The sequence below is a fragment of the Perca flavescens genome, chromosome 15 (genome assembly GCF_004354835.1).
Source record: "Perca flavescens isolate YP-PL-M2 chromosome 15, PFLA_1.0, whole genome shotgun sequence".
Lineage (NCBI taxonomy): Eukaryota > Metazoa > Chordata > Actinopteri > Perciformes > Percidae > Perca > Perca flavescens.
The window spans coordinates 34,107,692-34,133,635 of NC_041345.1; the positions used below are offsets into that span (position 1 = coordinate 34,107,692).

A 25,944-nucleotide genomic window follows, 5' to 3' on the forward strand; every position below is an offset into this window, starting at 1 on the left:
AAAACCAAAAAGTAGAGGCGTAGCTGTAGCCTCAGACACACCTGATTGGCCGCCCTCCCGGCAGCAGACGAACTCGTGGCAGCCGAGGGTTCAGGTGTAAGGGGGGCGGGGTCAGTCTCCTCCGGCAGGCGGCGCTGTCTCTCCCGCTGGCGCTTTATGGCCGTCACTCGGTTTCTGATCGCCTTGGCAACAAGCATGTAGTCCGCCTCACACACAAACCCCAGCACCACCTGAGACAGAGACATGTCTGCTAGTTTTACATCACTTTACTAGAAAATGTTTTCACTGCTTGTTTCCTGTCAAATGTGTCAAACTCAAGGCCTGTGGGCGATTAAAATGTCACACTCCTACCATGTCTTAAAAGCCATTCTTAATAAATAAGTTTTGAGTTTGAATCTAAAAACAGCTACAGCTGCAATTGTGCAAAGAGCAGGGGGTAACCTGTTCCAAAGTCAGATCACCCCAGAGTTTGTACCTTGACATTGGGCCCTCTAAATAAATAAAACCAGTTGATTTGATGATGTAGGTATGTGACGAAATGACCTGTTATGCTCGTGAAGGGTTAAAATCTCAGTGAAATACTCCGGGGCCAGGCCATTTAAGGCCTTGAAAACAAACATTGATATCTTCTATCTATCGATTTGAAAACGCACCAGCCAATGGAGGTGTGGAAAGAAAAAAACTAGAGTAGTGTAGATAAAACCTACCATCTCCTGGGCCACCTCCTCTGGGACGTCTTTGTACAGCTCGAACAGGAACTCGATGGCATTGTTGTCTTTGTATTTCCCGTGGAGCTTCTTGTTGTGGTCCATCCTGAGCCAGAGCTTCAGGACCGCCTTCACGCCATCTTCATCCTCGGCCAGATCCACGTGGACGCCCTGCTGCTCCCCCTGCTGCTCCTGGAAGAACCGGTGATCCAGCAGGTCCTGAACCGTGAACCTGCGGCAGAAAACCAACACGATTTATAGATATACTGAAAAAGGATCATCTAAATAACGACCTCCCACAGCAGCCAGGAGTTAAAGGTGTACATTCTACACTGTGGTTGGTCACGTTACCTCTCGTTGCTGTCGGTTCGGATGCAGCCTTCAATGATCTCCTTTAGCTCAGGGACTTTAACTTTGAAGAAGCTGTCTGGTTTGACTCCCTGAGAAACAAACAGTCAGTCAAACATGTACACAGAAAGTAGATGGCAAACAGTCATGACATGACACGTGAGCAAAGACAGGACGTAGAAGGCACTCAGCTGGACGGATCCTTACGTTGGTGACTTTGCGGTAGATCTGGGCGGCATTCTGACACTCAGAGTACGGATACTCCGACGTCGCCATCTCCAGGATGCACATGCCGAAGGCGTAAACGTCCACGGCCTCGTCGTACTTCTCCTCATACATCTCTGGAGCCATGAACTCTGGGGTCCCTAAACGCATCACATCAGAAACTTACAACACCTGCATAAAAAGACCAACAAGTCCTCCAAACCGTACACGGTACTCTGGATTTATTTTTGGTGCAACCAAAGACACGACAACTCTTTGTAAAAATGTAAATATAGGTCAGAATGATGCTGAAACAAAACACTTATGTGGTCATTTTTCAGGGAGGACTGTCTTGTTAAAACACAAAATTGTTACCCTGCTCTCCATACTGCTTGTTCTTACCGATGACACTCTTTGCGAACGAGGCCTTCTTGAGGGTGGCGAGGCCCAGGTCTCCGATCTTGACGGAGGCGGTGGGTCCAGTGATGAACACGTTGTCACACTTGAGGTCTCGGTGTATGATGGGAGGGCAGCGCGAGTGCAGGAAGTGCAGCCCCTTCAGGATCTGGAAGCTCCAACGCTGCAGCAGCTTCAGCTTCATCTGACGGAACCGGCGCAGGTACCTGACGGGATTTAAAGAGACACACCTCTTCAACTCCAGTGTTTTGGTTTGTAGAAGACTTAAGCCCCTGACACACCAACCAGACAGCCGACCTTCGGCGGGAAAGGCAGTTGGACTGCTCAGTCTCCCCGAGTTGGTCAAAAAAATGCCTCGGAAAAACACCAAAGAGAGAGCAGGCGGCGCTAATCTGTACTGTTGCCCAAAAATGAAAACCGGCAGCTGATTGGACGAACGCGTCACGTGGGTCTGACTTCTCAAGAAATTCAAAGCCAGACTGTCATGGCGGCTCGTTCAGAATCCGATCTCATATTGTACTAAAATAGTTCACGGAAACGTGTTTCTGAAAACATTTGAAGAGAGAAATAGGCCGTGCAGTTGCTGAATCTGTCTTCATTTCACATCGACAATCAACAGATTTTTATCAGATTTTGACACGCTCATTCAGCTCCCTGTTTCCGGGTTAGCACTCTACCAATCAGATGGGTCCTTATTGGTCATTTGAGGCCGACTACCGGCAGTGCCTGCCCCGCTGATTTATACGTGTAAAATCTGCCAAAATGAAGGCCGACGGCCCATAATACTGATGACCGCACGGAACACACCGAACAGACTCGAGTCACCGACCTCGCCAGACTGTCCAATGGCCGATTATCGGCTTAGTGTGTCAACAGCTTTAGGTGCACGTTTTTGGTGGGGTTAGAATTAGAGTTTCTCTCTCAAGAAAATTTTACATTTTTCACTGATAAAATATGCAGTTTAACAACTTTTTGGACCATTATTCTTCCCATATATGTGTCTTAAATGTTGGAAATGGTAGATCTATTCTATGGTGGCCCTGAAGTGCAAATCACAACAGCAAATAGAAAAACATTTCAACAAATCATAAAATACAACGGCATTAACTTCTACCGGAAAGGTAGGGCCTATCTAGTAGAGGATGGACCCTCTTGATTGGACAGACGGACTGTCTGTCTTTTCCTATTTGCCGTTTTGTTTTCCTACTTGCCGTTTTGTTTTCCCATTTGCTGTTGTGTTTTATGATTTGTTGAAATGTTTTCCTATTTGCCATTGTGTTTCATGATTTGCTGTTGCGTTTTTCTATTTGCCGCTGTGATTTGCACTTCAGGGCCACCGTATAGAGCAGATAATGAATGAATAACGCTCAAGAAACTTAAAGCCAAAACTTGCTAAAGAAGTCCAGTGGAGCCCAGCTTCTTCCCCAGAGCTGTGAACATATTACAAAAATCATACACACATCCACGCATACAAAAAAATAAAATAAATAAATAAAAATCTCTTACCCCCTCAGTGCAATCGGACTCGACACTGAGCAATAACTGCTGTGTTCACTGTTTTAGCTGTTTTATCAATTTATTGAGAATGTATTAGTGTATGTGCATATGTGTGTGTGTGTGTGTGTGTGTGTATATATATAGATATAGATATAGATATATAGATATAGATATATATATATATATATATAGATATATATATATATATCTCTATCTATCTATCTTCTTACTCTGTATATGGATGTATATATGTGTATATCTTTATCTTTTTACTCTATGCTGCTATTTGGAGAAGATTGCTCCAACAGAATTTTGTTGTATTGCATACAATGACAATAAAGATTTATCTATCTATCTCTATCTATCAACTGCAATCATTAGAGCTAAAAAAAAAAAAAAGTTAGTTTTGATGTTCAGTTTGGTGTTGCACCTAAACCTTATAATGGAGGAGGAAAACCCTGATCTCAGGCCAGTTCAACCAGGGGCAGCCGAGGGACTAATCCTATATCTCCACTGCTACGTTTTGGTTTTTAAGCGTTTGAGATTTGATCCCAAAGTGATCTCTGTGCACCAAGTGTTTTTAGCTCCAGTAGAAGAACTAATATCTGTTTAAACTAACACGCCCATCCAAAATATCTCATCAACAGCCTGGTATACTGGACATAAACAGGAGGCAGCGTGGAGACTCCGCCCACTGCTGGTAGTTACCATGGTAACGTTAGTAGCTTTAGTCTCAGAGAACGAGATGTCGCAACTGATGAGACCCAATCAGGAGGAGAAACATTGGCGTCGGTCAGGACTGGACTGGGACAAAATATTGGCCCTGGCATTTTTGGCCCAGGCGGCCCACACCCGCTGTGATTGGTCAGACACATTCCCTGCAGACAGTCCTCTTAAAATATGCGTGCATTCTATGATATGAGTTGCCTAGTGTTCTGCGTTCATGTGATAGTTTTGGATCCTTCAAGAGGGGTCTCAAGACTTATCTGTTGATCTTACACTTAAATAATTAATTCATTCTTAGAGTTATGATTTGTATATTTATGGTATTTTTATAATTTGTATTATTGATATTTGATATTGTATTGCCATTATTGTTATTACTACTATTTTGCTTAATATTGGCTTAGCAACTCTAAAAACTGTTTACTGTTAATTTTAATTATTGTAAGATTCATATTTTGTCACTTTGGACACAAGTGTCTGCTAAATACTATAACCATAAAGAACCAAAAGCTACAATAAAGCTGAGAGTAGTATATGCCCTGGAAAAGAGCACCAATACAAGAGAAACTAATTAAGCCATTCAAGGAACACTGCTGCTTGTATCAACACTGATTTTATAGATCACACAGACTTCTCAGCTAGCCAACAGGCTGAGCGTGCTAATTTGCATCTGTAGTCCCACAGAAAGCACAAATACAAACAATTTAAAAAACAAGCAATGCTCAGTTACCGTAGTAAGAAAAACAAATAAAACACAACAATAAAATACATCTCATGTTACAGATACACACACACACACACACACACACACACACACACACACACACACACACACACACACAACGTGATCAAGAGGTGTAGCGGTATGCACAGCACACAACCCCCCCATTCACACACACACACACACACACACACACACACACACACACACACACACACACACACACACACACAAGAGAACAGTGAGACAGAGTGTTGAGGAGTGATTAACTAACAGTGTGTGTACATTGCTGAGAGTTTTTTAGGTGATTTTTCAAATTAGCTTTAAAGCTGCCAAGCAAACCACAGCTTTTTACATTATCTGACATAGTATTCCATTGAGTAATGGCTTTAAAAGAGAAGGCTGATGAGCGAAAAGGTACAATGCAGTTGTGTATGGAAGCTACTCTAGTGGACCTTACAGAACCAGTAGCACGGTAAGAGACAAACTTATGCAAGCAGGTAGGAGCCAAACCTTTTCAAATTTTATAAACTGTACATAGATTTGAAAACACTCTAAAATGTTCAAAGGTGAGTAGATTGTGTTTGTGTAGTATTCCACAGTGGTGATACCTTAACGGCTTTTTGTCAAATACTTTCAAAGCCTGTTTGTACAAAGATTCTAAGGGCCTAATTGTCTTCTTCACTGACTGTGTCTAGGTCGAAGCTCTGCGCCATGGCATTCAGATTACTATTCTGTTCCATAAATCTGAAATTATTTCCTAGCTCCTGAACAGATTCAATAAAAAAAGAATTAAATGTAGAGGCAATTATCATCTATTGTCTTATCCTGAACGACATAAACTGTTAATACTTTTCCAGATCACTTTACTGTTACCTTTAGCCTCGTTTATAAGTTGGAGAAAAAGACGTGACTTTGCTAGTCTCAGTTCTTTAATCACTCTGTTCCTTAGACCTTTGTAAACCAAAATGTCGGTGTCTCTTTTGGTCTTAATGGCCCGTTTCAAAGCAGTGTCTCTGTTTTTCATCAGTTGCCATAGGTTTTCACTGAACCAAGGCAGGTTGACTTTATTTCTGTTTTTTCTCTGGCTTTTCACAGTATACTTATCTCTGACAGCATTAATCTTAGATGTAAATAATTGACAACCAAGCTCCAGATTTTCAGAGTATAGTATGTCACTCCAATCCATATTGTTAATCTCATTATCAAATATCTCTTGTTTATTTTTAGGTATACAGAGAAAATTTGTGTGGCGTGGTATTGGTGTAATGTTCTGAAATCTTTTTTTAGTTAGCTTCCTTGCCACCAAAGTTAAGTTGTGATCTGACAGACCAGTGATCAGATTATAGCTTTTTGTTATACTTTCTCGTTTATTAGTAAAAAATAGGTCAAGTTGTGTACTTGAGCATTTTGTGATTCTGGTTGGACCTTTTATTAACTGTTCTAGATGGTATTTGTCTGTGATGGCTTTTAGCTTTTTCCTTTTAGTCTTATCTTCCCAGTTAAGATTGAAATTCCCCATGAGAATGATTTCTTTGTTATGATTACATTCTTTTAAAATACCAGTAAATTGTTCATAAAAAGTGTCGTTGGCAGTCGGGTCTATAAAATCCTATGATAAAACACATTTGCTGACACAATACAACTTTCAGTGCTATATATTCCAATGTGGTTGCTGCTTTAAAAAATATGTGTTCACATTTAATACCGTCTTTTACATACAATAGTACCCCGCCCCCTCTCCCCACAGACCTGTCTCGTCTGAAACATTGATAACCAGTCATTGTGAAAACACTAATGGGAGTAGAGTGTTGTAACCACGTTTCAGATAGACACAGAAAGTCCAAGTTTGAGTTTCCCAATAAATGGGTCATTTGTTCGGTCTTTGAGACAATACTTCTGATGTTAAGGTGACCACCAAAAAGTCCCCTCGGTTTTAGCTTCGGGTCCCAGATGACCTTTGCATGACTGACTGTTTGAAATGTTTTTCAAGAGCGTGATTAATGCACCTCACAACGTCAGGCTGAGGTTCCCCTGTTAGCGCCGGCGTTGTACTAGCCAAATGCCGGTTTAGAGGGGTCTGTTTGACGGAATTTATTGTACGATTGGGCCTGTTCTCTTGGGATGGGGGAGCAGTCAATATTTGGAACTCACCGCTTCCAGGTGTACATGGACCTAAGTGCCCTCTGCACCGCACCCGGGGCGAATCCCCGACAACAGCTGCGCCATATCGAGGACGCCGCTCCCCAAACCGGACGAGGCAGCCAGGACACTCCACTCGCCATAGCTATCCCCCCGCCGCAACAGGTGTCCACCGTGGGTACCTTCACATGCCGACGGACGCATTACCAGAGCAGGATGAAAATCCAAGGCACCCGGAGAGAGCAGATCGCTAGCAGAGGCCAGATGAGGTCCCGGATTAGGTTGAATATCACCAGCCAGTGGGAGGATTGCCATCAGGCAGATGATCTTTCTGTGCGGTTGTTTTAAGTTCTCAGCTCCTCGGGTATTTATCCAAGGTGTTGGTTGGGTAGCACGGCCATTGTTTAAGATTTTGACGTAGATTACATGTTGGCTCCATGGATTATGGATAAGGCCGCGCAAAGCATCACGTTCACACCCGGGTTGTGGGCCTACTTGGTATGAGTGGCAATTGCGCACAGATAGTAGCAGTAGTGCAAACACATAGTTTAAAACAAGTAGTCTTTGAACTATGTCGGTCAGTCTATGCTGTTTGTATATATATATTTAGAAAACAAACTGGTTTCTTTAGGAAGGTCAGATTTGGCAGTATTGTTTGCGTGTGCTCCAGCTAGACCAGCCAGCCTGCTGGTGCGCACCGCCATCTTCACCCTGCGCTGAGTAAAGCATAGTGGCTGTCAGATAGGTTACCTGACAGCCACTAACTTTAATGTTGTAGCCAAACTGCTTGTTGTTGTTATGACGTGACACGCGTGTGCACAAACACACACACACACACATACACTGAGAGTCCCTGTTAATTTGAATACTCCTTACCACATCGTCATCTACTCTCTCTTCCATCTTTTCCTCCCTCTCTCCCATGGCCCTTTTGGTCCTCCCTCTCCTCCCATGGCCCTGTCATGGTCTGCTTCTCCCAGCCACCTCCTCCTCCTCCTCCTCTTCTTCCCTGTCATGATGCTGTTTCTGCTTCTCTGTATAGCCAGCCACCTCTCCTCCTCCTCCTCCTCGGCTTCAGGTAATGCTGATGTTGAAGCAGCTACTACAGCCCCAAACATGTCCGAAGTTTTTGAGGAATCCGCCTGTAGATTCTTAATCTTTTTCTCCTGTAATTTCTCTGCACCTCCCTTGCGCTTTGGTGGTTGTTTGTCCATTTTAACGTGGATACTAAACTTCCAGCAAAAGCATAACTATTACAGCTTGTGTGTCAGGGCCAGGAGGCGTGGCCATAGTGGGATTTGTAAATTTGCGGCCCGGAGTGGGGAAGGGGGTTCCTGGATTTGATTGGGTCAGGCCAGTGCCAATAAAGAAAATTAACCAATGGGCCCACCGTGAAAATGCCCGGTATGCCAGATGGCCAGTCCAGCCCTGGCGTCAGTGTCGGTGTTGCCAAAGGTCTCTGTTTGTGGCCGTTGAGACAGAGCAGGAGGAATGAGAGGGGGAAACACCAGAGCAGGGGGAATGAGAGGGGGAAACGCCAGAGCAGGGGGAATGAGAGGGGGAAACACCAGAGCAGGGGAATGAGAGGGGAAACACCAGATCAGGGGAATGAGAGGGGGAAACGCCAGAGCAGGGGGAATGAGAGGGGGAAACGCCAGAGCAGGGGGAATGAGAGGGGGAAACGCCAGAGCAGGGGGAATGAGAGGGGAAACACCAGAGCAGGGGGAATGAGAGGGGGAAACTTAGCAGAAGATATTAATTTTTAAACCAAAACGTAGCCATGGAGATGTAGCCTAAAATGTTTAACGTTTAAGACGTTTAATAATTATTGTGGGACATTCAGGAACTCACATCTTGAGCGTCCCAGACGTCATGAGCTCGGTCACCAGCACGAAGCCCCTCAGCAGCTCCGACTTCCAGGAGTCGTAGAATCGGACGATGTTTGGATGCTGCAGAGCTTTCAGCATCTCCACCTCCTCCGTGAAGCGCTGGCGCTCCGCCCGGCTCAGGCAGTGACTCTGAGATCACAGGTCAGAAGTGATACACACCATTCACCACTTCCATTACACACACACACACACTAAGCCCAATAAAATAAGCAAAAATGTAATAATAATGTAAGCAGACAATGTCAAATAAAATAATGTAAAATAATAATTTATTTAAATTAAAACTTAAAATTGAAGTAAAATAATGAATACATGAAGAATTAATTAACACTTTTTAGTTCAAATTAAGTTCTTTCTTAGCATAATTAACTAAAGTACAGTAAATTAACATTATCAGGAAACAACAGATCAATGATCATTCAGCAGCAGGAAGTAACGATCAGAACATTCAAATAAATTTTAGGTTTTTCCCGACCTAGAGAATAAGAACCATAAACACAAAACAGGAAGTTTATCACAGAAAGCTGACATTTGACCTCATTTACTGTGTTTAGAATTACTTAAGCAACATTTTGATCTCTATACTTATATTTTAAATTCTTCAAAGTAGCCACCCTTTGCTTTTTTATTAATAAGGGAAACAATTCCACTAATGAACCCTGACAACATTTCAACATTGAGTATTTTGCCTTTTTCTTTAGCATATTTGTTTAGTGTGAGCTGTTATCAACATCAACCAGCAGCTGTCTATCAGATACTGTATACGGTAAGAAAAACTGCAAAGTCACTGCAAACACTTTATCTATCTCTCACACACACAAACACCCTTTAGCGTTTAGCTTAGCACAGCGCCATGAAACCATAAACAACACTGGCTTGGCCTCGTCATCCTCCCTAGCTCTACCATCTCGTCAAAAATCATCACATCCCGTTGCAAAAAAAATAATATGGCAAGGGGCCAAAATGCTAGAGATTGTCTCAGCAAACTCTGGTTCATGGTTCTTGCCTCACCACACACTCACAATATTATACACGTGTATTGTTTTTTAAATGTAAATGGACCATTTCATTGGTCAACATTACACCTTGCAGTATATTGGTTGGGGAATTTTGACAGGGTTATTACTATGGGTGTAGTCTTGCTTTGCCAGACCAACCACAACTGCAAAGCGGAGGAGGGTCTGGCGAGTCCACATAGCATTCCTGGAGAAAAACGTGCTCTGGTTTGTGGGTATTTCTTTAAACCAATCCCAATAGTCTTGGGCGTCATGCAAGAGAAATCTCAGATTGGACAGACTCTGAACTTGTGTACTGATATCCAAGACAACTTCAAACCTTGATGAGACATATCATAACGTTTCAATCTCACGAGATCTCGTTACACCTGGAGCTGTTACAAGAACGCGCAGAGGATTCAGGAGCCCACAGACGCAGCCTGGCTGAAGCTGAGAGCAGGAAATCTGTCCGAGCAACAATATACAGTATACACACAGTTACAGAAGCAGAACAGTGGCGCGAACAGTGGCTGTATGAGTGTGAGAGGGAGGTTTTGAGGGAAAACATTACAAAGGTTTAGTAGTTTTACCAATTACTCAAAACATGTACCACATTTACACGCAGATGGAGCCCCATCGGGAGCAGTTCAGGGTTCAGTGTCTTGCCCAAGGACACTTAGAAATGTATAGTGCAGGGCCAGGAATCAAACCTGCTTACCGACCTTACGATCAGTAGTGTCATGGCATATACCTCTTTTCTATTGGCTGTTTGGCCTACTACCAGGCCGTGTGTGTGTGTGTGTGTGTGTGCGTGTGTGTGTGTGTGCGTGTGTGTGTGTGCGTGTGTGTGTGTGTGTGTGTGTGTGTGTGTGTGTGTGTGTGTTTACCTGCAGCTCACACCAGGCCACCTCCACGGTGGTCTCGGTGTCGAGTCCTCTGTAAACCGTCTTGAACGATCCTCGTCCGATCACGATGTTGAACTTGAGGAAGCGTCCGTCCGGAGACGAGGCCACCGCCTGCGTCTCCTCTTCATCTCGCTCCTCCTTCTGTTGCCACAACAACGCCGCCGCCGTCTCCTCCTCCGAGTCGAAGCTCACGTCCTGATTGGACAGAGGGTTTGCCGCAGCGTCTGGTTGGACGGTGGAGTGGTCATCAGCGGTCCAGGGCAGCATCGTCTTCCTCAGAGACCCCGGTTCAAATGCCTCGCTGTGATGTCAGAGGAGTGGGCGGAGCCACCGGAGAACAATGGACCAATCAAACTGGAGTTGGACACACAAACGTTAAATTGAAAGTTATAATATAATGAATAATCATTAGCAGTTTTTAATCATGTATATTTATTTTAAAATGCAATTATTGAATAATTATTCATGTCATTAAGGTTTTTTTTTTCCATTTTAGAATGCTTCGATGTATTTTAGTCTTCCTACCTTTTTTTTGTTGATGAATTTTAAAACTATTTTCTTTTTTCTTTCCTAAAACTTTGATAAAACTGAACTGAGTCCAGATCCTAACAGAGTCCACGGGAGTCCAGAAGTCCCCATAAAGTCCTGCTCATCCACAGGGAAACCTCTTCAACCCAACAAGGTAAAGTTCTTCACGTTGTGATCAGAGCTCACGGTGTGTGAGAGCACAAGCTCTATCAGCAGAGAGCAGACGGCACGAGCTGCAGCAAGCCCCGCCCACCAGACACCTGATAAAAACAAACATACACACCGGACATAGAGCTGTAAAATGATGACAGAGTTGTCACAGCATTACTTGTTTTCCATTTTTGAACACTTTCAGTGTTTTTTCAAACAATGAAAAGTTAGATGTGAAGTCATTACTCAGATGTAAACTAGAACAAAGCAAAAAGCTGGAATGTCTGGTTCTCTCTTGACCCTCACTCAGTGTCTCACTTTGGGAAGTAGCTTTTGGGGTGACCAATCACAGAAGCTCCAGCTGGTCAGTCAGTGAACAGACCAATCACCACCTGAATAACAGATTCTCACTTTATTCCCCCTGAAAATCAGCATCTCCTCAGCTATCGTGAACGCTTCCACATTCATGCATCAACTTAACCAATCCAACCAACGAAGGCAACAAGTACGTACTAGTCATTCAGAGACAGAGTTGGGCGGGACATTCCTTCGCCAACCTAGGAAATGCAAATTTGCATACCCTAAACCCAACAGGAAGTCAGCCATCTTTTGTTTACTGTGCAATTTTAGTACATTTTTGCTATTTGCAGACGTTTAACAAACACCTCCTTCAGATTAAGTTGATCAACTTATAAAGAATATCCGTGCAATCAAGAGACCTTAACAATGGAAACTTATTCAAAGCTTAAGTTTTCGTACGTGTGGCCTAGGCGTGGCGGTCATTTTGCGTGTTTCGCCGTTAAACAGGAAGTTGTTGTAACTCGAGTGCACATTATCTACTCTGCTCGAAATGTCTCATCCTTGATGAGAGTCCAGGCCTGAGGACATCTTAATGCCAATATAGACTTATAGTCACCTGCATGCAACAGGAATTCAGGTTTAAACCATCAGCTTACCTGAGACAGTGAGAGATAGCAGACTGAGTTTATTTATTTTTTTTACTTTATTGTACAATAGTCTTACAAACAATCAAGGCACAATGTGTTTGTACATTTGTGAAAAACGTGTTCACAGCTTTGAGGTAGAGACAGTATATACAACAAAACATAAAAGAAAATAAAGAAAATAAGATACTAGGGGTCTTTTAGTCCAGTAGGGAATGTAAGGCCAATAAATAAAGGAGCCTCTTGGCATTTTCCTCTGTCATGTATTGTTAAGATGTAGCAAAAAACTTAGTCATTCTTCCAACCGTTGATGTGGGGTTTGACCTTTTAAATATTTGCACCTATGAATAAAATGTTTACAATGCTCAATCAAGTTATTTATCAAGAATTCTAGATTCTTATCCTTCAAAAATATTCCTGCTTTAATTGACATTCCGTTTAATGGGTGTAGCAGTACACCTTTAGATTGGAGCCAGCATTATAAAGACATGAGTCATTAATCGGTTCACACTGAAAGAAAATATGTTCAACCATCTCAATATCGCTCTCACAGAAAGTACAACAGTTACTTTCCCAATTCAAATTTCACATGTAGGAAGTGATTTGATGGATACATTTTTTTAATGGACATTTCATATTTTAAATGTCACTTCTTTGGCTTTTGGTGGGAGAGGATAGGATAAGGATAGTTTCCTAATCTTTTGTGCCTCTTCACCACTATAGTCTCGGAGAATATATTTTCTTTTCAGTTGAAAGAGATAATATTTTGTACATAATACATCCTTAAAGGGGTGATAGAATGGTTATATAGGGTATTTAACACTGTTCCTTAAGGTCTCCTAATAGGGTACGTAACATTTTTTGTGCTGAAAATGTCCCTTTTGCTTTGCTGCGGCACACATAGCAACATGACCAACAGCACTCACTAAAACATCCAAGGTGGAGATAGCATGGAGACTTTATGTGCTGAACCGTATCTGTTTGAGCCTGAATCAGAGGAAGGATCTGATGTAGAGGAGCAACCAGTCGCCCGTTGATTGGAAATGTCTCCTTCTTAGTGGTAAGTTTTGTCATTTAGCATTTACTTGCATTTGCAACACATAGCCTAACATTACCCGTTAGCTGTTATACTAGTGTAATACTCGCACTACAGTGTTGTAGCCTAAGCATAACTTTGTATTAGGTTTGTTTTTAGCATTGTAAGTAACATAAGAGTTACATAAGAGACAAGTGGTTTACAACTTGTACCCTCGTGCAATTTCTGTCAAGACGTCCAGTTGGCTGAAAAGTTAGTGGCAAGTTTGTAGTGGGCAGTTCATAGTGCTGCTCGCAACGAAAGTAAACTTTATTGTGATATTGTTACCGTATACTCTCTTGCTGAATATGTTATCTGATTATGAGTTACCTCCATTATTTGCCATGTAGTAGTAATAATATGTGATCTTACAACGGGATGTCCATTTAGCTGGGCAGGAGCCTACTATTTCTGTTGAGTGTGTAGGCTACGTCTGTAACTAAAGTATTGCTAATCTTGTCTGTCAGGTGTAATGTTATCTTGTAACTACTATCCTGCTGATTATGAGATTTCAATTCATTTTATTTATAGTATCAAATCATAACACGAGTTATCTCGAGACACTTTACAGATAGAGTAGGTCTAGACAACACTCTATAATTTACAAAGCCCAAACAATTCTAATAATTTAAAAAGAGCAAGCAGTGCAACAGTGGCGAGGAAAAACTCCCTCTTGGGAAGAAACCTGGGACAGACCCAGACTCTTAGTAGGCGGTGTCTGACGGGCCGGTTGGGGATATGATGAACAGTGGCGATAATAGTTAAATTAATAATGGAACAGTGACTTCAAATGGTAGTCGCAGTAGTTCATGTCATATCAGGGCGCTGCAGGGCGTTCCAGGATGTAGCGTGGCCCAGCAGAGCATGGATGGACGTAGCAGGAAGCAGCAGGGTTTAGCAGGAAGCAGCAGGGTTCAGCAGGAAGCAGCATGACATTGCAGGGCACCGCTGAGCTCAGCAGGGAGTGCAGCAGGACCACGGCGACAGCTGGAACCAGGATCTTGGTGCCAACGTTCTCCAAGGAAATACGCTGGGGGAAAAAACATAAGGACTCCGGGGAGTAAACTCCCCAGAAGCTAGGATTAGTAACAAGCATTTCTGGGACTGGATACACACAAATAGTAATAGAAAGGAAGAGGAGAGAGCAGCTCAGTGTGTCAAATGTACCATGTAGTAATATGTGATATTACAACTACATCCATCTCCTCTTGGCAGGTGTACTTGTGGAAACTGTGCACAGATGCCCCAGGAGAGAGAAAACATATGTTGCCAGGAAATACCTCAGGTAACTAAAACTGGTTACCCTGCTGTTAAAAAATAACAGCAAGGTCATTATGTTTGTTTTTACAGGTCATGAGAAGAATGACCCAGGTTCCTGAGGAGATGAGCTGTATGATTGACAATCCTGGCCTTCATCCGGTGTGCCTCAATATATATTCTTTGCAAAATACAATTAATATTTACAGAGTTGACCATGGCCGGTTGAGAATCAGAGGGATGGAAAGGTGAGGCCAATTTGATACAAGTTTTAGCATTTAAAATAAATAACAATACACATTCATTATTGGTTCAGCATATTACAAAAACACACAGTTTGATGAAGACAACAACATGAAAAACTTTATTTTCTTTCAACCCAATCATCCAGTTTTATACTCTCAAATCTAACAGATAAAAAGTTTGCTTTTCCATTCCACCCTATTCTCTTTTCAGACAATGCAGACACTTGGCCTACAGGACGTTTGTGAGCTGGTGCTGGGGTTTTCTTGGAAGGAGTGCTCGTGTCGTGATCCCCTCTTGTGTGGTGCTGCGCATACGGAGGGAGTTTGTGGATGCTTCAGGGCAGTACGTCAGGTTCAGACCCCCCCTTGACTGAACCATGACACATGTTCAGCAACAGCATCGTCCATGGAAGGCCTGTCAAGCTTAGCACACAGGTCCTGGGGCACAAGAATCCGCTGCACTGCATCCAGATAAGGAAGGGGGTCATGGATGATCTCCTCAAACACCAGTCGCATCAGGTCTAAGACATAACCTGTTGTGTGTGAAAATTTATTTTTAGCACCTGTACCGTTTCACATTTGGATTTGTTGTTTGTAGTGTGTGAAAAGTTATTTTTAGCGCTTATATGTTGCACATTTTTATTTGATGTTTGTAATTTAAAAAAAACATTTTTAAACTTACAAATTGTTGGCTCTGTCTTGACTTGTTTGACGTTGTAACCTCCCCTTTTGGCCTTTGGGAACAGAAGTCTGTACATAAGTTTCCCCTTGGCTGTCTTCCATTGTGGGCGCTCAGCATTCTCATTGAAGTGCATGGCTGCAAGGTACAACCTAAAAAAAATAATTTTGTAGCACAATTGTATTAGTACCTTTTGCACACAACAAGCAAAATACTCCAGTTAACTCACAGCAAAAGCAGTTGCTAAACCTGTAAGCTGTGCCGAAGCTGTACTCTAACCAGTGTTGAGCTGAAATGAAGACAGATTCAGCAACTGCACGGCCTATTTCTCGCTTAAAATGTTTTCAGAAACATGTTTCAGTGAACTATTTTAGTACAATATGAGATAATATTCTGAATGAGCCGCCATGACAGTCAAGCTTTGAATTTCCGGAGAAAACAAACCCATGTGACGCGTTCGTCCAATCAGCTGCCGGTTTTCATTTCTTGGGCAACAATACAGAGTAGCGCCGCCTGCTGTTATGGAGATGTATTACGTTTCTCAAGTCGGTGTCGCCTCAGTGTGTTCCGAGGCAGTTTTTTGGACCTCGGGGACCCGACTGATCATTTCGACTGGCTTTTCTGCCGAGGGTCGGCCGTCTGGTTGGTGTGTACCGGCTTTTACAGTTAGAGCAGCCAAAAACTGAAATGATTTGCATTTAGATGGCCGGCAATTAGGCATGATGTCTTCAGACCATTGCTCATGTCTCACACCTTCACTGAACAAAACCAGTTTCTGCAGACAATTTGTCTTCCATTCACATATGCCTTTCTAAAGACTTGTTTTGTTGTATGATGAAGTTAATAGGGAGTGTACATACCTGCATAGCATTCCAATGAAGGGGAAAATAATATTTTTGGGAGCAAACCGCTGGATGACACTGTGGAATGACTCCATAGTTTATGTCTGGAAATGATGGCTAAGCTTTCCAACATCAGTAATGTACCTCTTTTTTTTTAGGATCCTGTCAATTCTGTTCAGAGCTGACGTACCTAAGAGAAAGTAAATTTAAATTGTAATTTAAAACCATGACTATTGATGAAGATGCACACAAATGTGTAATCATTGCTTTAAAATACAGACCTGGTTGAAACCACGCTATGGTCCTTTGAGGCCTTCAGTGGATGTAAACACTTAGGGAAAGCTGGATCAGAATGACTGTGGACATCTTGAATGTGGTTCAACAAAGACTTCCATTTTGCTACCTTCTCTGTTCCGGAGACGGAGCTTGTGGCACACCAGTACAGGTGGTTTACTATGCTTTTGTGCCATTTTTTCACCAAAGCACAGTCCTTGTCTTTGCCAAGTTGTTTGAGCTTCTTTGACAACCCTAATGAAATTAGTTTACATAGCAAAAATATTTAGATATACAAATTGTTAAGTTTTCATTGAAGTTATGCAAAAGTTTTGATAACCACTTCACAAAAGTGTTCAATAATCTACATCTTTATATGTATGTATTTAACTACTTTATATATAAATAAAAGCTCACATTACCTTTTGCTACATGCCATACGTCATAATAGTGGGTGATTTTACGTTCTCGCAGGAACTTTTGGATCTGAGGGTGACGATCGGTGATAATACAGTCCAACTTCACACCACTTCCATGTAGGAGGTCCAAGTTTCTTATAAGACCCTCCTTCTCCATGTACGAGCTTCCCCCCACCTCGTTGCTCTGTGGTAGAAAGAGAGACACAAATACAATAGTTGTCCATTAACCTTCCATTCTGTATCAAAACAGGGGATTATGTACACACACTTATCTGACCATTTTTCCACATACTGTATGTAAACTGTAACACTGATACTACAGATACGGCTAATAAGGGTTTCTAATGACACTATTTTCAGTACTACTTGTGCATATGCATGTGATTTCAAATACCTGCACCAGCTGTATGTCTGCGATTTCGTTGGTCTGCACATCCATCGTTGTATAGCTCCCATACTTTGCAGAATGTCCTAGAATGCAATAGTTTTTACATTTTTAGTCAAGAAACATAAGAGTGAAATTATTCAGTGTAAGGCGACACCTCACCTGAAATTGTTGGTATAATGCATACACTTTTAAAAAGAGAGAAAAAAAAGTGTACTTGGTGAGTCTGCTCGCATATCACCCCCGAGAATGACACTGTTTGCCACACTGAGCATTTGAAGCTTTTGTGTTTGCCATTCAGTCCAGCTGTGGATTATAGCTGGTTCCAGGTATGTTCTGGCATGTCTTCTGAAGGCATCATAAGTATGTGTTCTCAGCTGCATTGCCTCAAAAATCTATACAAGAATTAAAACTAAATCAGTTGGGAAATGAAGGTTAAGACAAACACATTCTGCAGGGGACAAAGATCAAAGTACCTTTTTCATCTTTGAAAATGAAGCTCCACAAAAGTAAATGGCAGCAGACTGCTGAAGGTTGCCCACAGGGGTGCTCCCAATAACTGGCTGACTCTTCCACTGTCTGAAGAACTGGCAGTGAGGGCATAGTTGGTCAACAGCTAGGAAGGACCCTTTTCTGCATGGGTGGACATTACAGACCCTTGTGCACACAGGGCAAGTCTCAAACAGGCTGAGGGGGCATTGCTCAAAAACAATGTATTTTGCATCACCATACAATGAAACCAGTGATGTACTGCAAGAGATAATAAAAGAAAAATCAACATTGTCCATCTCAGTCAAAAATCAAGAGTCACAATGTATGTAAATAACTGCATTAAATGATGCATTGTTGAGAGTTGCAACTTTGCTTACAAAAGCTGAGATGATTCCGTCTCCGTTGTAACTGACTGTGCAGGATCAAATGTGGAATCTTGAGGCTCAGTGCCAGCATAGGAAACATCCTCCACCTCCTCCTCAAATTCAAGGCGAGGTCTCTTTGCTGGCCTCACACCCTTCAAAGGAGTTGAAGATAATGGCCCATAGACTGAGGGAGCACTTGTGCCTACTGCCACACTTTGGCATAGCACTGTTGCCTGTATGCCTTCAAAGGTGGAGGGGGAGACTATTTTAGTGGGGTGTCTGAATTGCTAGTGCCTAAGGACAATGTACTGCTGTGATACAATAGCACAAGTAAATGAAAATGCATCTTCAACACACAATTTACCATTCTGTTAAATAATTTATATATAAACCCATTAATACCTATTAACCAAATTATTTTCAATCAGGCCTCCAACACAAAAGGTAATGCAATTGATTGAGATCAGAAAAATCACTGATAATACAGATCAATAGTATGAATAGTTTTATTCGTCCTATAAATTGTTCATGGCTCACATACTTGATAAAAGATGCTACTCAGTCATCATGGTAAACATAATCTAAAATAACACTGCTCTTCTAAAGCTACCCAGTCATAATGCTGCACATGTTTGGAACACACAAACACCATAAGAAATCTGGTTTTGTAAAAATAATTACAATGGTTACCTTTGCTTCGTAGGTGAGGTCTCAATGTCATACGAGACAGTTGTGTCCCGTGAGATGCCAATGCATGCAAATAAATATATTGTATCTAAACAACACTGTTTTAAACAGATTAACTAGATATCATTTGAAATGATAACGTTAGTTCTTCCCACATCTTTTTTCCGAAGCTAAAGGCATAGACATAGGTGGGTAATGTTAGAGCTTAGCAACCAAACTATCATGATTGTACTCAGCTTCAGTTAGCCATCTTGCTGGGGAAAAAAAATAAGTGACCACAGAGTGGACCCCTATGGTTGGTTTATGCCTTAAAATAATGGCCAGGATCTCCGGGAAAAGGCACGGTGTGTCTTTTCAAACAATTGTGTGCGACAATACTGTCAAGGTTAGCTCGCCGAAACTCTACTGCCAAAGGTGCTGGCTTACTCAGCAGCATTAGCTAATGTCCATTAGCATACGTACAGGCTACCTATAGCCCATGTCATAGGAGCGAAGCTTAACATTAAATTCAATACAATGATGGTACAAACGGAGCACTAACGCTGCAGGTCTTATGTTGACAACATGGATGCAGATATAGAAAATTCCGAAGGCATTTCGTAATATTTACCTGAAAGGCTAGGCTAACGCTGTTGCGCTAACGTTAGCTCACGTCAGGTTAGCCGTAGCCAGCTGTCTAAACTCCCCGTCCAAGCTGTGTTTCACTTTTCCTCCAATATTATGAATATAATAAAGACACCTGGACTCGGTTGAGACCAAAGCCATATTTGGGACAGGGACAAGTCCAAGTCCAAATACCATTGAGTCCAAGACCGGGACTCGAGTACTACTGTAACAGCCCTGTATGTTAGCATTGTTAATAACTGTTAGCGACAAAATCATACTTACAGCTTGCGGTTGTGATGAACAAACAGTTGGAACAGCCCATTTTTTCAGCAATAGCAGTTTAGCAAATCACGTTTTAAATTGTCCAAGGTTTTGAAAACTGTCTTTGGTGAAATGGTTCGAGCAAACAAATAATTGAGTGTTGAACTCCACAGGGATCTTCTTATAGAAAAACATCAGCCATGCCCGTCGAGTGGATGGTTCCTTGGGAAGAATATGAAAAGTGACACTATTCTCTTTAAAGCCAGGAACACTGGAAAATTGCATCTGGTATGGAGTACCAAAAAGAGCTTTTGTGTGAAATAAATGAATTCAGCCATTTTAATTTAAGAACACCCAAAAAATCAATAGCATTTAGTCCACCCTCTTCACCACTCTTAATCACATCCGCTTTCCTGATATAATGACATTTATTTTTCCAGATAAAGTTAAAAAAAGTTGAGCCATTTTGTCTGAAACCTCCAATGCAAATGCAGGGTATATAACTCTTGAGAGGCTTTCCATTTTAGATAAAAGGACCCTTCCAAATATGGTAATGTCCCTCTGTAACCATGAGTTTAGAATGATTTTACATTTCTCTACTCTTTTACAAATATTTTCTTTTTCTCTTAATTCTTTGTTCCTGGTGACAGTTATACCCAAGTATTTGACTTGTGATTTAACCTTTATGTTACAAATTGCGTGAGCGAGTTGATCATGTAAAGTAAATAATTCACATTTATCAATATTTAATTTAATTAAAATTGATTAATAGAGTCTAATACTTTGGGGATTTGCCTTTTGTTTTTCATAAATAATGTAGAATCATCCGCAAATTGACTTATTACAATTTTTTTGCCCAACATGTTTATGCCTTCTGTACCATTATTTTTAATCATGATTGACATAAGTTCAGCAACCAAGATAAATAATAATGGGGGGCTGTGGCAACCTTGCCTAATGCCTCTTTTGACTTTAAATCTCGGACAGGTACCATGTTCCAAAGCTACACAACTGTTAATGTCACTGTATAACATGCCAATTAAATCTATACATTTTTTACCAAATCCAAAATATTTAAAATTGTTTTTTTAAATAAATAGGTGTTCTACCGAATCAAAGGCTTTGTAAAAATCTAGAAATAAAATAAATCCACTTTCTATAAACAGATGACTGTAATCGATCAAATCTAAAACCAGTCTTATATTATTGTGGATAGATCTTCCACCAAGAAACTCAGACTGAGATTAGTTTATTATCTGGGACAAACCTAATTTAAGTCTAGTTGCAATACATCCTGAAAGCAGTTTATAGTCAGTGTTGAGTAATGTAATTGGTCTACGATTATCTACTACTCTTTTATCCTTGCCAGGCTTTGACCTTGTTTCATACTTGGCATCAATTCACTTCTCTCTATACATTCTTGTAGTGCCTTTAACAGCATATTTCCTTCCTTTATGTCAGTGGTTCTCAACCTTTTTTGGGCCAGCACCCCCCTATCCATAATCCAGGTCCCTAATGCCCCCCATCAAATAAGATGTAGATGTGGCTAGTTGCCCCAAATATTAATGATTACGCCCTAATATTAGGCCTATTATTGTTGTTACTATTGTTATCACAAATAATCACAAAATCATATCATTGAATGACAACATATTTATTAGTTCCCCAGGTGTCAAAAACCCATGTGAATATAGAAATTATATTTACAAGTGTTTAAAAAAATGCAACCATTTGACATTCAATTTAAATAACAGCAGCCAATCAGAATAACTAGATATGTAACATTCAAACTTTTATTAGGTAAACACACACTAACAGTAGCCAATCAGAAACAGCTAGCAATTTAATATTCAAATCTATTTTTCATTCAAATCTAAATCTATAATCGAATTGTTCCAACGGAAAACAAGCTGGCACTTATCAAGGGGTAAAAGCAGAAGGATTTACTTCCAAATGGAAATAAGTTTACAACCTTTGAAAGTTAGTGTGTTATGATTTCAGTGTTTTGCTTTGCATTTTGTTCCGTTTCTGCTGCCTGTTTGTGCATTTCTGTTTCCTTATTGGTTTCTGTATGTTTTCTGTGTCTGCCTTTTCTGTACATTTCTGTTCCCTGTTGTGTTGATGTATTGTGTTTCGGTTATTCCTGTCTTCTCTGTTATTCCTTGTGTTGCCTAGTGGTTTGGCGATTGCTTTTTTTTTTTTTTTTTTATCTGAATGCAGCTTCACGTAGTACAGAGCTCATTTAAGATGATGCTCTGACGTCCCGTTTCCATGAAGGCAACACGGAGTAACGCCAAACAAAGCTGAGAGATGCACAGAAGAGTTCTGATACCCGTCTCGTCCAGTGCCAGTGCCGTGAACTGGCAGCTTTTATTGGTGCAGACCACAGATTTTTTTAGTAGTTTAAGTGTAAACATGTGTTGTTATTGTGAATCTTTGGTTTAAACTAGCTTTCAAACAAATGCCCCCCAAGGGCACCTCAACGCCCCCTTTCCAAAATATTGCTTCCAACGCCCCCCATCATCTTCTGAACGCCCCCTGGGGGGGTACCACCCCCGTTGAGAAACACTGCTTTATGTCCTTCCAAAAAAACGTATAAATGCTAGCGGTGAGTGCATCAGAGCCAGGGGATTTGTTTACTGACAATTTCAAATTAACAGCATGTAATTCTTCTATTCTTAAATCTGATTCACAAATTCCTTTAAATACATCATCAATGGTTGGTATGAAATGTATGACTTTGTCAAAAAAGCTAATAGAATCAGTACAGAAGTAGGCAGATGTGTAGAGCGTTTTGTAAAAAGTGAAAACTTCTTTTTCTATTAATTTAGTTTGGTTCTATCAGTAAGCTTGTAATTGCCTTCTTTTGTTGTCTTTTCTAAGTTGCAAAAATATGAAGTGTGTTTTTCTCCCTCCTCAATCAATTTAGCTCTTGACCTTACACATGCACCTTGGGCTCTTTTAAGATATATGTTATCTGGTTGGTTTTGTAATTTCATTAGTTTCTCCTTGTCTTCACTATTCAATTCAGGCTTACTACAACACTGACAAGTTGCTTTCCTCTTTTCTCCTTTCCTTATTAAGTTCTTTGCTGAATTTTATAGAAAATTCTCTAACTTTATATTTTACATATCCCCACTTATTACAATAGTTATTTATGGATTCTGTAGTTTCAATTTCACTTATTATTTCATTTATTTTTGCACAGTAATCCTTATTTTTTAGCAAAGTACAATTACATTTCCAGTACCCTTTGTTTCCTACATGTTGGATTTAGTTGCTTCTGTTATACAGTTATCAGTTAAAGGGGCTTTAGTGATCGAAGCTTGAAAGGTATACTCCCCAAATGAACTAGCAGCAACACAGTAGTCAATTCTAGATATACATGTACCATTAGGTTTGTACCATGTGTATTGTTTTTCCTCCTCTCCATATATCAACCAGGCAGTTGTTATTCATAAATTCTCTAATTATGGGGTTGTAATGATTACTGTAAAATGTAGAAGGCCATCTATCTTTCCATTCATCAGGGGTTATATTCCAATCACATCCCATTAAAATTAAGTTTGTGGGGTGGAGAGCTTTAAGCTCTGCTACAGTGTTAGTAACCTTGTCAAGCATTTGTTTGTTTTGAGCAACAGTTCTATATCCATACACATTGGTTAATATGAGAAAATGGCTTTCAACTTTTAAAACGACCGTTAGCCAGTGGCCTTCCCCATCTGCTCTGTATGTAATGATGTCTCCTGGGAACCTATTAAAACAGATTGCTACACCAGCAGATTTATTGGTTCCGTGACAATATTCGATCACCCCACTGGTTAGTCCAAACTTGTACATCTGCGTCGGAAGAATGAGTTTCCTGAAGTAAAATGCATTGTGTTTTACGCCCTTTGCAAAATAAAAATAAAGCTTTCCTTTTGACTAAGTTTTTACGACCCCTCACATTTAACGTAGCAGAAGAAAAAGTGCGATTGAACACTGAAGATGGATAAATAACCAATCCAACAACAGAACTTAGAAGTAACTTGTAAATGTAAGTAAGTAACACTTTATCTGTAAGTAACAGATAAAGTGTCCCATATTATTGTTTTACACTCATGTTAAGTTTGTAAATCAAACCTTTTCTTCCTATTTAGCCTATTTGTCAACCCTGTATGTATCCACGAGGTCCACGGTAGAAAGCACGTTTGCCTTTGCAGCGAGCTTGCTCAATCTGCAGCCACAGGTTCTTCGTCGCCTCCCTGTCCTCCAGTGGTAGCATCTCAGCAAAGCGGACGCCTCTCTCCTTGCATACTGGGGAATCCTTACTGCGCGCCATATCTCCTCCTTAACCAGCCTCCGGGCAAACAGGATGACCACATGTCAGTTTTTGTTGTCCTCCTTTCGGCCAACCCGGTGGACAATGTCAATGGTGTCTTCTAGCTGGCACTTTTCCATGTCAGGAGCAATCTTATCGAAGAGGTAAATTAAATTGAAACGCTTTAGTTAAGCTTGCAATCATACAGCTGCTCTGCTTAGCTTGCTCCTTGAGTTGTGCTAATTGCTTATCAAAGTTCTTTCCCATGCTTTGAATAGCTTCCAGTATGGTCAGGCTGGAGACCTCTGCCTCTTTATTATCACTTTTACACTTCTTACCAACTGGAATCATGATCGGTGTTATGTTTAGTTTAGACTTTTATTTGTCCCCGTAGGGCAATTGGTTCTGCAGCAAGACATAAACACAGGACAGTCAAAAATGCAAGACCAAACTACATAAAAATACTTAATGTTACAAGCTCTGGTTAAACAACAGAGAAATTAAGAAGATAAATATGACCATATGTTAAAGGAACCATATGTTAAAAGGAACATCTAACATATTCCTCCTAAAAATATTATAGCAACATTTCCATACAAATTTCCTTGATAATCACCATTTCATCAACAACATCATCACCATCAGTCAATACTATATGTATTCTAATAACCCCATCACTGTTTAATAGTTATAGTCTCTCTACTCTTCCGGGCTGAGTTTAGAAAAGAGATAGTTGTCGGGACGAATGAGTGCTTGTATCTATTGCTCTTTACTGGAGGTAATCTAAACCGAGACCCAGAAGGTAAGCTCTGAAACTCTGAATGAAGGGGATGGGAGCTATCAGAGATAACTGCATTGGCCTTCCTAACTACCTGTCTATTATACAGGTCAGTGAGGCTACACTGCTGGACACCTATCATTTTACTGCTGACCTTCACTATTTGGAAAGAGCAGTTTTGGCCTTGACACTGAGATTACTATACCAACAGATTAATGAGAATGTTAGTACAGACTCAATGTATGATTTATAAAAGAGGGTCATAAGGGTCTTATCGACGCAAAATTTTGACAGTTTGACGGGAGAATGTGCGGTCCTCCACGCAAACTCTGACCCATGCGTACGCACATTTTGGAGACAATGGGAATTGGTGACGCAGATGGTGAGGTGGTGAACTGAAGTCAGACTACAGAGAGTCAATGTGGGAATAAGATTACTCGTAATATTTTCTAGTATTGGTGATTCACACACGTTTTTTCTCTCCATATCATCCACATTATCATGAAGATAAAATCCAGAAGTGTTATTTGCACTTGTACTGAGTGATAATTGTTCCATAAACATCTTGTAAAATCCAACTCAAATCCTAAATCAAAACTTTTTCTTTATATTTAATCAGCGCTGTCTCACCGTCACATTGTCTGCTACAGAGCGCATGCAGGATGAGATGGCCCGACTGTATGGAATACAGGACAGCATGAAATACCCTAGCATTAGATAATGGCAGAACACAGTGCAAATAACTAAATATCTGTCTTTAATACTGTGCATATTGTCGTGGAACTTTCCTTTGCAGCAGGGGGGAGAGTTTTTCAGAGTTTAGTAAATTGAAACAAATAAGACAGACTGAGACTAGAACCAAGTTGGGTTTTTGTATTTTATCAAATACATATATATTTGCAAATAGGATCAACATGATTTCACAAAAGGCCACAGCCCAGTGTGGAGTCAGTTTCTCAAATGAGTGAACAGAACACCAGGCTTATATACATCTTCAGAGTGACAAAACACACGCACTTGGATTATTATGACGCTACAATTTTGACAGGCAATCTGATACACGTGAAGACAATCAGAGAAATACAAGAGACATCTTGGAGCCATCTC

The 25,944-nt window shown here is 40.9% G+C and overlaps 2 protein-coding genes across 4 annotated transcripts in view; both read right to left on the reverse strand.

The window, feature by feature from the left end:
• The window catches only part of wnk4b (WNK lysine deficient protein kinase 4b), a 37,154-nt gene extending 24,946 nt beyond the window's left edge, over positions 1-12,208 (reverse strand). Inside the window, exons 1-9 of the mRNA XM_028600506.1 lie at positions 12,186-12,208; positions 11,077-11,339; positions 10,534-10,905; positions 8,614-8,780; positions 1,662-1,882; positions 1,263-1,420; positions 1,059-1,147; positions 708-939; positions 42-230 (exon numbers count right to left, since the gene is read on the reverse strand). Coding sequence (XP_028456307.1) covers positions 42-230; positions 708-939; positions 1,059-1,147; positions 1,263-1,420; positions 1,662-1,882; positions 8,614-8,780; positions 10,534-10,818 — 1,341 coding nt within the window. The 5' untranslated portion in view covers positions 10,819-10,905; positions 11,077-11,339; positions 12,186-12,208. The remainder of the gene's footprint in view (positions 1-41; positions 231-707; positions 940-1,058; positions 1,148-1,262; positions 1,421-1,661; positions 1,883-8,613; positions 8,781-10,533; positions 10,906-11,076; positions 11,340-12,185) is intronic.
• Positions 12,209-14,841: 2,633 nt separating this feature from the next.
• On the reverse strand, positions 14,842-19,952 carry LOC114570424 (uncharacterized). Of its 3 annotated transcripts, XM_028600753.1 has the most exons (10): positions 19,781-19,952; positions 18,218-18,446; positions 17,825-18,098; positions 17,566-17,743; positions 17,358-17,434; positions 16,967-17,147; positions 16,553-16,799; positions 16,290-16,349; positions 15,433-15,581; positions 14,842-15,283 (listed from the first exon to the last, which is right to left on the reverse strand). In XM_028600753.1, exons 1-10 carry the CDS (start codon positions 19,818-19,820, stop codon positions 15,105-15,107), a joined length of 1,614 nt encoding a protein of 537 aa, XP_028456554.1. In that variant the 5' UTR covers positions 19,821-19,952; the 3' UTR covers positions 14,842-15,104. The 3 variants fall into 3 exon arrangements, 2 of the variants coding, with proteins under 2 accessions (XP_028456554.1, XP_028456556.1); XR_003694503.1 differs by lacking the exon at positions 14,842-15,283 and having other exon boundaries at positions 15,544-15,581; positions 16,290-16,461; XM_028600755.1 differs by lacking the exons at positions 14,842-15,283; positions 15,433-15,581 and having other exon boundaries at positions 16,021-16,461.
• Between the last annotated feature and the right edge of the window lie 5,992 nt (positions 19,953-25,944).

Bases quoted from the DNA above. Each gene is read 5' to 3' on its own strand.
- LOC114570424 (XM_028600753.1), bottom strand. From the start codon at position 19,820: ATGGGCTGTTCCAACTGTTTGTTCATCACAACCGCAAGCT. The intron at 17,744-17,824 runs GTACTTTGATCT...ATTCTTGTATAG, and splicing joins CATTTTCAAAGATGAAAAAG to ATTTTTGAGGCAATGCAGCT. The intron at 17,148-17,357 runs GTATTTGAAATC...TTTCTACCACAG, and splicing joins CAGACATACAGCTGGTGCAG to AGCAACGAGGTGGGGGGAAG.